This window comes from Grammomys surdaster, unplaced genomic scaffold (assembly GCF_004785775.1).
Source record: "Grammomys surdaster isolate TR1022 unplaced genomic scaffold, NIH_TR_1.0 126158, whole genome shotgun sequence".
NCBI classification, from domain to species: Eukaryota; Metazoa; Chordata; class Mammalia; order Rodentia; family Muridae; genus Grammomys; species Grammomys surdaster.
The window spans coordinates 6,573,574-6,584,875 of NW_021620966.1; the positions used below are offsets into that span (position 1 = coordinate 6,573,574).

The following is an 11,302-nucleotide window of genomic DNA, read 5'->3' on the forward strand; positions in this document are numbered from 1 at the left end:
AAAATGACTGCTAGATAAAATTGAGCAATGACTCGTTCTAGAGTAATCAAAACATGTTTAATAAGTGAGTGAGTTTTAATGAAAATAATTTTATGTAATACATAGGAGACATGAAGGAAATGATATTAATAGTAAAAAAATAAAAAATCTCAGGATGCCATCCAAAGTTCTGAGTATTTCCTTGGAAAAGAATTAGGTTTCTGCTAATGCATAGTAAATATTACATGTAGTTATCTAATTATTACGTGTGCATTTTATTATTTCTACCTATTGAAGTTCATTGTTTAAGGCTATTAGTAAAAGAAAATAAAAACTAAGGAACATAAGAGTTGGCAAGTACAAGTATGTGCTTTCCAGGTCTCCATATCCTGACCTACAACTCGAGCAGAAACTCTCTAGACCATGCTGGTATCCAGAGGCACAGGTAAGGCTCTGAGGCAGACCACCAACATGTCCTTAGAGTCTGTCAAACTTTCCCCAACAGTACCTGCTTCAGTCATTTCCATGTTCCAGACCACAACTCCAGCAGAAGGTCCTTGCTCTACCAGAAACCATGAGTTATCCAGAATCCTAGAGGTCATGCCAGTTCCTAAAACTCCAGTATCCCAAAGGCTAAACCAGTATCCTAAACACCAGAAGTCATGCAAATTGCCAAATCCCCAGCAGAGGCACTCAACTAAACAATAGGACTCCAAGGTTACAAGAACCACAGGCCATTCATAGAAGAAGACCAAAACAGAAACGTGAGAGTATTGTGGAATGAGGAAATTTTTTGAGGGATAATTAATTATGAAAGAAATTTGAAGAAAAGAGATGAAATTGAATAATGATGGATTCACAAGTAGCCAAAGACATGTTTAATGAATAATTAAATTGTCAATGAAGTTCTTTGAAACTAATTTTTCATACTTTAAAAAGAATCGAGGAGAGAATTTATACTAATTTTAAAGCAAAATGTTTGCCAGGACAATATTTAGAGATCAGAGAATTTATTAGGAAAATCATTTAGAATTTCTGCTAATGCTTAGTATATCCAGGGTGATGTTATCTGATGACTCTATGTGAGTTTTGTGATTTCTGTCTATTCAAGTTTATTGTTTATGGTTTTTGCAACAAGGAAATATACTCTAATAATTAAGGGACATGTGAGATAGCAACATAGAATAGCAGATAAAAGTACGTGCCAGGGAAACCTGATGAATTCAGTTTGATCCCCACAGCTCATGGGCAGAGACGTTATGTCCTGGCACAGGGTTGTTTACACATCCTACATACATTCCAGTGCACAGACAGACACAGCAACATGCACACATGATAATAAACAAAGAAAATAGAAATTTAAACTACAATGCAGAGCAGATAAAAAAGAAGCAGACTCAATTGATGTGCTCTCTACATGTCTTTAATTTGACTCTTACAATTTTGAGTCAGCATGGATTGCAATAAATGGGTCTTCAGCAGAGTTACTAATGGAAAAGTGAGCTTTGCCATCACTGCCAACGTTTACTCTAAGTCCAGTGCAACCACCATCGACTTTATCTCCAGAAATGACATCACAGTATGTACCAGCAGGAAGACCAGTCTGTAAAGTTGTTGACAAAGCCCTGGAAGAAAAATCCACAAAATAATAAGTGCCCCAACCTTGTGCTTTAAAACAGTAAGGACTCAGAACTCAGTGAGAGACTCTAAACACAAAAAACATGCTAGTGGGAGCAAGTGTGTTCTATATAACAAAGGCATTGTTTTATATATATGTTAGTGTCATGGCCTGTAGTGACCAGAGAACCCAGTGAAGCTCAACACTAAAGCCCTCCTGTGAGGACCATCATTGTTTACAGTCTATCCTCTCCTGGACTTATATTCTGATGATTCTTTTTAATTTTAGTAGCATCAATTCTTCAGAACTTCAATTACATGATAGCATAAATAATGTTTTCAAGAATGATCTAGCATTTCTATTGACACAAACACGTTTGTAGTAGAAAAGTGTCAGCAGGAAATAATTTTAGTTCTTCTAAACAAGCAACCATGTGCACTTTCAGAAAAATAAAGTTACATATTTCTATTATTTTGTCTTAGCCAATCAAGTATGCTGTAGGGAAAAGTATTGTCAACCTGATATAAAGTTGATTTTAAATTTAGAAAGTTCACTGACTCCAAAAGATACTCTCTATGCTAGAATTCTGTTTTCTTTTGTTTTGCTTTGTTTTGTTTTGTTTGTAAGACATGGTCTCTCCATATTTATGGGTAAACTGAACTTCACTATGCAGATCAAGGTAGCCTCAAATATCCAGGAATATGTGTGCTTCTGCTTTTTCAGTACTAGGATGAAAGGTTGTGAGCACCACTTCTGGTATCGAATCTAGAGTACTCCAGATGAAGGATCCATAAATGAAGACTCAGAAGTACTGCAGGTGAATAGACAATATTGATGACTTTAAAAGCAGAGTAAGTACCTCCTAAGTAATTCATGAACCAGATGAAAGTACACATATGCCTTAAAATATTAAAAAATTTTAAATATTAAAATTTAAATATTTAAATTTAAAATGTAATATTTAAAATATTTAAAATAATATTTTAAAAATTTAAATAGAGAACTTAAGACTGTAAAATGGACAAACATAATTGATAATAAAAGGTACTGGGATAAGTATTCCAGTATTAATATGGCACATTGTTTTATGATGTTAAGATATATGTTTACTATTTATGTGTTTTGTGAAATGTTTCAAATGAGCTTGTAAATATGAATGCATGCTACGTCATTGTATGCTGTAGTTAAAGATCACAAAAACAAGGTTTTACTAACACAAAGAATAATAGGAAAACATGTTATTTTAAGTATACTGAACGTTTTTGTGGCTTTAATTCATTGTTTAAAGATGTTTCACATATGAAAATTATACATGAACAGGGAAAGAAAAGAAGCATCTTGGAGTATAATATTATACACACCTTCTTTAATCACTATCCACTTACCAGTCATCATTGTTAAAGACAATGAATCCTCTGTTTCCTCTGCCAAAAGCTACTTGGTTGCTGCCATTATCCCACCAGTTTGCAAAAGGCTGACCATTGACTACATTCCTGAAAGCAACCATGTTCCTAAAAACAAAAAATCGAGTAAAATGTTCATTTTAACATTTTAAAAGTTTAAAATAAAAGGTTAAACAACTTCCTTGTTAGACAAGACCTGAAGGGGACATCCCACCTGATTTGACGCCATCTATGTTCACAGACCCAGTCATTGCCACAAGTGGTGTCAGGATTAATGGTCACTTCTTTTGTTGCTCCATTGTTATTAGGTGGTCCAATCCAGTCATTCTGATCCTTAATTATTAAAAGAAACACATCATTTGAATGCCTGTAGCTCCCTGAATCTTGCCACTACAGAAAACCAAGTCCACTGGCTAATTCTGTCTCTAGAGTGGGTAATTGTTATCTAAGTCCTAAATTGTTTTCATAGACTTTCACTGAGTTTTTAGCTTCTGTACAATCTGAGGTTCTCTACAACCATATTGAAACAGACTCCAGTTACTCCCTGAAATATTTCCATCACTGTTCACTACATGAATGTGCCTCAGTATACACATAAAAGAATGACATAGTTATTGGCTACTATAAAAATTAAAATCATCTATGAAAATTCTTTTAATATAATAATTTTAAAGTTAATGTTAGTTGATTTCTTACCAATAGCTTATAAAATGTGCTAAAATGTTCTGACATTATTAAGTTTATCAAAATATTAATGAGCATCTTATGATGGTGAAAAACTTGAATATACCTCTAAAAAATTATCCTACTCATGAGAGTACTTCAGAAAGACAATAAATTTGTATACACAACAAAGGGATTGTATTCAAAGAAAATTAAAAAGTACCTGGCAAATTTATACTATACACACACACACACACACATATATATATATATATATGTATGTATATGTGTGTGTGTGTGTGTGTGTGTGTTTTTGTGTGTTTGTGTGTGTGTACGATGTGTCTCTTTAAGGCTAGTATTTTCCACTGAGATATGATATTTTACATAGCTCTAAGATATCTGGTAGTCTCATTGCTTAGTTAAGTTTTGAAATTGTTTACACATATGCAACTAATAAACAAACATATATTAGATATAATTCAAGGCACTCATGGATTGCTTCTTCAAATCACTGTTCTGTGATTCTCCTAAGCTCTTATCTACTATAATTTCCTTAATCAACCTCAAACCAGATGCTCTCTAATTCCACCAGAAAAATAAAAGTATTTTTACATGATTACATTTATGACATTTATTGTACCAAGGGCAGAAAGAATTTAAAATTTCTTTTGGTGTTAGCAGGCATAATTCAATGTTAAATCTGTGAGTCAGGGCTTTACCAGGAGTAACTGTTTTCACTCTGCATTTTGTTAATATTTCAACTACTTCATTTTCACTGTCAGGTACTTCTTCATTGCCCTCATTTTAAAAAACTGTAGTATATGAACACTTAGTAATAATTCTATATGCTATAAATTTACATGAACTTAAACAGAACCACTTTCCTTTCTAGAATAAAATATGCTTCAAACAACTCCAAGACTTACATTTCCATTCTGGAAATTTCTTTGCCAACGGTAACTTGACATTACTCTTGTGAATCCATAAGGATGAGCCAACATAAATCCAACAGCCATTTTATACATTCTGAAAGTTTCAAAAGAGTATTAAAGAAGAAGTATATAATGCTTTACTGTCATTAAAAGCAGACTCCACAGCAATAAAGAATGTTGTCTTACCTAGCATCCCAGAATGTCAGGATGGATTTTCCTCCAGCACCATGTCCTCGCTGATTGTCATGGTTGTCCACAAACACAAGTGCTCTGTCAGTAGGCACAAAACCCCAGCCTTCTCCCCAGTTCCTGCATTTTTAAAAGGACATTATTCTTTCACAATGCTTAGTGTAACATTACATATTACATTCTCAATTATCTAAATAAATGACAATTTCATGAGTTTTTCATATAGATATGCATATATATAAATATACACATATAATTTTCTATGGTAACATAAATGGGAATTTTATCCCTGTTTAGGTCTTACTATATAAACTTTTTTTCTGAGATTTTTTTAGATTTTTTTATTGTATAATATTATGGACTTGAGAATTAAGATATCCATATTATATAACATAGAATGAAAATGAATTTGTAACTGTGCCTTTAAATTACAAACTTGTGAAATTTTCAGTTACTTCTCTAAGGTTGCACTAGGAAATTCCATACTGTGGCCACATTATAGGGATCACTTATGAGTACAACTATTTTTACTAACATACTTTTAGTAGACCATGAACAAACAATCTTAGAATCTAAGAGTCTTATCAGAAACAGAAAAAAATCACTAAGTGATATTTTGGATTTCCACTGCTATGAGGTGATTAATATACCAAATGAAAATATGATTAAGGGTTGGTGAACAATAAGCTTAACTAATAATCAACAACGTCATAGTTGTGTAAGTTAGAATATTTAAAGATACATCTTATTGATGCCAAATGACAACAAATGTATGATAGATCAAATGATGAAATAGTATATACTTACTTTAAATATGACATCTTCTCACCATCCCACTTGCGGATAACTGTGCCAAGTTTTGCACCATACTTGAATTCTGTCACACGACCATTTCCAAAGTACTCACTACTTTTAACTGCCTCACCACCCAGATCAATGACCTATGAGAGATATTGGGGCAAGTGTCAATTTATGTATATCTTTAAATCATATTATTGAAAGATAATATTATTTAGAATTTTAAAATATTTCTGTTATTTGAAATGTTACTAATGGTCTTCTATGTACCTAAACTCTGATTTCATTCATGAATCATATGTCACATTTTTGAAGGAAAGTTAATTACAATCCAAATAACGAAAGGGTCATTTTTATCCTCTAGGATGACTGCCAGAAGGGACAGTTCACTAGTTCACAATAAGGTAACACTTGTCAACATTAGAAGCACTTATAAACTCATGAACTTTTCTAAATAAATTAGAAGTACAATATTGTCATCCTCAGTACGCTTCGAGTAACATTATTGCTGAAGAAAAGGCTTCATCCTTTTGCCTTAAATACCTCCAATGCTAATAAGATGAGACAAAACACAAAATCAGAAAGGTTGGCCTGAAACATTGTGATTTTTCTGTCTTGTAAAATGAATTTAGCACTGCCTTGAAACAAGATTGCTGATGCCAAGAAGTACTTGCTGACAGGAGCCTAGCATAGCTATCCTCTGAGAGGCTCTTCCTGCACCTAATACAGATTCAAGTACCCACAGCCAACCATTAGACTGAGCCTGGGGACCACAAAAGAATAGTTAAGGGAAGGACTGAAGGAGATGAAGTGGAATTTGCAACCCCATAGGAAGAATAACAATATCAACTAGCCAGAGCCCCCAGAGCTCTCAGGGACTAAACCATCAAAGAAAGAGTATACATGAATGGTTCCATGGCTCCAGCTACATATGCAGCAGAGGACAGCCTTATCTGGCATCAGTGGGAGGGGAGATCTTTGTTTCTATGAAGGCTTGATGTCCCAGTGTAGGGGGATGAAGAGATGTGATGCTGGAGTGGGTGGCCAGGTGGGGAGCACCCTTTCAAAGGCAAAAGAAAAGGAGATGGGATGGGAGGTTTGGGGAGGGGAGACCAGAAGGGGGACAACATTTTAAATGTAAATAAATAAAATAACCAAGTTTTAAAAAATAATTAAATGTGGTATTTCTGATTAACAACATTTGTATTTTTAAGGACAGAATGATAAGTCTACACGTGATTGAGTTATTAACCTACATTATTAATTATATGCATAGAGAAATCTGATATCTGGTTTACAAAATGATCATATTTAAAGAAAAATCCCATGAAGCTTTTAATCTGATACAAAGAAATATAGAAAACAGAGTACAGGGAGCCTTCCTGAGGGAAGAGCACAACAATTGATTGTCCAGTACCACGTCAACCTTGTAAACGTACATGTGGGGAGCAATATCTGAACTGAATCACTTACATATGAAGCCCTATGAAATACATCAGTTATACTTAGGAAATACATATGTGTGTTTTGTGTGTCTGAGTACATATACGTATACATGATTGTATTTATACATACATATATGTATATATTTTACATACATACATGTACACATATACATAAAATAACAGTAAGTAAGAAATAGAGGTCATGAACTTGAAGGAAAGTATGCAGGCTAGGTACACGGAAGTATTTGGAGGTAGAAAGGGGAGTGAAGAAACATTGCAATTAAACTATAGTATCAAACATTAAAAAAAAACTATATATTGTTCTACCTCTTGGAAAATGAAAGGTCTGCTTCCTTGGGAGAACCATTTTGTATTTAGGTTATTTAGTTTATCCAAAACTGCCTTTATGTCTCCAGGCCACATGTGCTTAGCAGCATCAAGTCTGAACCCTGCTACACCGATGTCAATGAGATGGTTCATGTAGTCAGCCACCTTGGTCCGAACATAATCTTTATCAAGTGCAAGATCCAGAAGGCCAGACAGACGACAATTTCTGATCTGTTGGGGCAAAAAAAAAAAAGATTGATTTATAAAAAGTTATTTCTACCTAAGAATACATCATTCAGTCATTCACACATTTATCAATAGTGAAATTTTATATGGGTTTTAATTGGGACATGTAATGTATTGATGTTTTAATGTGAACACAGAGTCTGAAATCTTTTGTTGTAAATAAACAGAATATCAGAGATTAAGATAGGTGAGCATTAATGTTGGTCCATTCTCATTCCTGATTCATCCTTTCATCTCTATCTCTCTCTCTCTCCCTCTCTCTCTCTCTGTCTCTCTGTCTGTATCCCTCTGTCTCTGTCTCTGTCTCTGTCTCTGTCTCTCTCTCTCTCTCTCTCTCACTCACTTTTTTGTTCTCTCCAGATCTTCTTCTCCATTTCTCTTTTATTCTTCCTTCATTTTTCGTTATTTTACATAGATCAAAAAAATCAAAGCCAAGAAGGTGCTCATATTAAGTATACCAGTACAAAATTGAGACTGTGACTCAGTCTTTGAAGACTTTTTCTATATATGATTTGTATTTCTAATATTTTCCATTTCATCATATTTATATAACTGACTAAATCAAGCTTTTTATTTTTTCAGACAATTTGTTGAAAGAGCACTCCTAACCTTATCATTGACTTTAGCATATCCTTACAAAATAATGTAAAACAAATATAGGACACATTTCCTTTCCACTTTTTTTACCATTCTGTATTAGAAATATCCTTTTTTTCCTGTGTCCAATGGCATTTGTAAATTTCTGTGCATACATAGAAGTTTATACAGTTCGTTATTCCCATAACTCTCTATCTCTTATTACCTCATTAGCATTTTGGTAGTTATGAACTTCTCCATTACATTTATTATCATTAAAATCCCAACCAGAGTATGGAACTGCTGGGAATTCCCTGTTAGAAGGATTGAAGTAACTTCCACAGGTACTACTTGTTCCTGCAGCATTGCCTGAGCCGCACATGTGATTAATGACAGCATCCACATAAATACGGACCTATAAAAGAAAAGTGCACACTTTAGTTGGACTCAAAAATCTATATTGTCATTACAGTCTCGCAACAATTCTCCAAAACATTTAATCCGCTGCTTTGTATATTCACTTTAGAAAAGTGAGCCACGTGAGAAACAAAACTAATGTGAAATAAGAAAACCAACAATAGTCATACTATGTGGAAAAGAATGTAGAGGTCTTAAGGAGAAAAAAACAGACACTACCATAAAAACTACATACAAAAGTTCAGTGTTTGACAAGGTAGGACATAGTATAAATTTGAGAGACTATTGTGTTTGACATTTTACAGAGTTACAAGGAGAAAGAACATAGCTTAATCTTTATACTACATGGCTAAAAACCAGAGCGGAGGTACTTATCTCTTCATTATAGAACAAAGCAGATATTTACCACCTAAAATAATAATAGGGAAAGAAAACCTACAAATTTCAGTTAGAAAGAGAAATCACATAAACATAACTTAATCCTCACATATGAATCAGTGCCCATGAAATTACTTTAGGAGGTTTCTACAGTTATTAATTTTAAAAGTCAACATTTTACTTTATGAGTACTATTCTTTCAACCTCAAATGGTATGTATTCAAGAATTTCAAAAGTTGACAATAAAATAGAATTCTATTTTCAGTAACAAATAAAATGTAAAGTAAAATTTTAGAAATTGAAAACCTGCTTAAACAAAAAGAGATAGACACAAAAGAGAAATATTTTTATATATAATAATTTTAAGAAAATGTGTCTTCACTTACACCGACATTGTTGCACCTCGTCACCATGTCTCTGAATTCATCTTCATTTCCAGACCTTGTGCAAATTTTGTAGCTGATTGGTTGGTATCTTTCCCACCAAGGTCTAAAGGGGCTATTAATTACAATATTTTCATTTGGTGGAGAGACCTACAAAAAAACAGTTATAATTAGTACCAGACTATGGCTTACTATATACACTTAAATCTTGTAGAAAGCTATCCATAATCTGACATTACTTCTCAACCTATTAAACATTCACTTCTGTTGATCAACAGTCACCAGATATTATGGAAGGACAATGCAGAGGTCCTCTTGATATTCTACAATAAATATAAAGGTTCTACAAGTACCAATCTTGTTTTTACTTTCTCAGCAAAGATTTGTGTGAAATGAAGTTGTGCTCCAAAATCATTAGTCTTGATTAGAATATTATAATAGCAGAGTAAGCACTGCATTTAATTTGTGAACTAATCTTACCTGCACCCCTCCAAATCCTTTAGGAGCTAAGTATCTCTCACATTCCTTGGCAATATCAACCCAGCGCCACTCAAATAGGTGAACAATAGCAGTCCTCCCATTCGTAGTGTGTGGGTCATATTGAGCCCAGCAGAACCCAATGAGGGAAAGCAGCAAGATGAACTTCATTTTGCTTTGAAGTTGTCAGTGTTCTCTCTAGCGCCTATTTATATCCTGAAAAAGGTACAGTTTGTCAAATCAATATTTATGAATAAATATTTAAAGAATGAGCTCTTTCTTTGTAATCTAAAAGATTTGGAGTGTGGATGTGAACAGGTGATGGACTTTTAAAAACTCTCATAGAAAATAAACTATAAGCCCTTGGAGACCATGCATTGTTTGACTACTATTGATCTCTACTTCTGATGTCATCCTCCAATACAAGGAAATTAAAATTAGAAGTAAACGTAGCCATGTTTATTTTTGCAAATATGTACAGTATTAATGTTCTAAATAGAAAAAAGAATAATGGATTTAGGTCGCTTTGTTTCTCCCACTCAAATTTTAATTGTTTAAATATTTGTATTTGTTTTAAGAAACTTTTGAACACTGTAGAATACACCTAGAACAGCAAAAACAGCAAGGATGAAAGAATGAAGATTTGGAGTGTAAGACAAAACTGAGCTGCACATCAAGCTATTGTATGAAAATGAAAACAAAAACATAAGGCAGGCATCTTTGTATTAGAGAAATATATATCTTCCCTACACTGGATTCATAGGCTGCATATTAAGATGTGATATTTTCCCCTAGCCAAATATCTTTATACCTGTCACAATGTGAAATAAAAATGTAAAACTATCCTTGTCAGTATTAATGAAAAATCAATGGAGAAAAAAATGACATTGGAAGAAGCTGAGGAGGAAGGCAACAAAGGAAGACCAGCAGTCTCAACTAACATGGACCAACAAGATCACTCAGATACTGAGAGCCACCAATCAGGCAGCATATACCAGCTGATATGAGGCCCCCAGCACATATACAGCAGAGGACTGCTGGGTCTGGATTCAGTCAGAGAAGATGTACCTAACCCTAAAGAGACTTGAAGCCTCAGGGAGTCGGGAGGTCTGGTAGGGTGGGGGTGGGGGGCGGGGACATCCTATTGGAGACAGGGCAGGGGATGTGGAGCAGTCAGAGGGTGGACCAGTAGGTGAATAAAGACTGGCGTGTCAAAGGATAATAGATAAATAAATAAATAAATAAATAAATAAATAAATAATTTTTAAAAAGTCAAATGACAAAACCAATGGGGGAAAAAACTTTCATGTCTTTAGCAAATGCTGAGTAAGTGCCTTCATTTTATCAAACATATAGTACCCTAAGATATAATGATGAATATTGTCGGACATCCACATATTCCTCTCAGAGAAAGAGAAACTGCAGGTATGTATAGTTATAATAATCAATTTTGTAAGTAATTTCAGATGAA

At 33.9% G+C, this 11,302-nt stretch overlaps 1 protein-coding gene across 1 annotated transcript; it reads right to left on the reverse strand.

Moving 5' to 3' along the window:
- Positions 1 to 1,380: 1,380 nt before the first annotated feature.
- LOC114612358 (pancreatic alpha-amylase-like) lies at positions 1,381 to 10,023 on the reverse strand. The gene is made up of 10 exons (XM_028757313.1): positions 9,835 to 10,023; positions 9,358 to 9,504; positions 8,403 to 8,591; positions 7,355 to 7,585; positions 5,592 to 5,725; positions 4,782 to 4,904; positions 4,590 to 4,689; positions 3,215 to 3,333; positions 2,983 to 3,108; positions 1,381 to 1,604 (listed from the first exon to the last, which is right to left on the reverse strand). The coding sequence occupies exons 1-10, from the start codon at positions 10,000 to 10,002 to the stop codon at positions 1,415 to 1,417; spliced, it is 1,527 nt and encodes a 508-aa protein (XP_028613146.1). The 5' UTR covers positions 10,003 to 10,023; the 3' UTR covers positions 1,381 to 1,414.
- Between the last annotated feature and the right edge of the window lie 1,279 nt (positions 10,024 to 11,302).

Bases quoted from the DNA above. Each gene is read 5' to 3' on its own strand.
- LOC114612358 (XM_028757313.1), bottom strand. From the start codon at position 10,002: ATGAAGTTCATCTTGCTGCTTTCCCTCATTGGGTTCTGCTGGGCTCAA. The intron at 8,592-9,357 runs GTAAGTGAAGAC...TTTCTTTTATAG, and splicing joins CGAGGTGCAACAATGTCGGT to GTCCGTATTTATGTGGATGC. The intron at 3,109-3,214 runs GTGGGATGTCCC...TTTTGTTTTTAG, and splicing joins CATAGATGGCGTCAAATCAG to GAACATGGTTGCTTTCAGGA.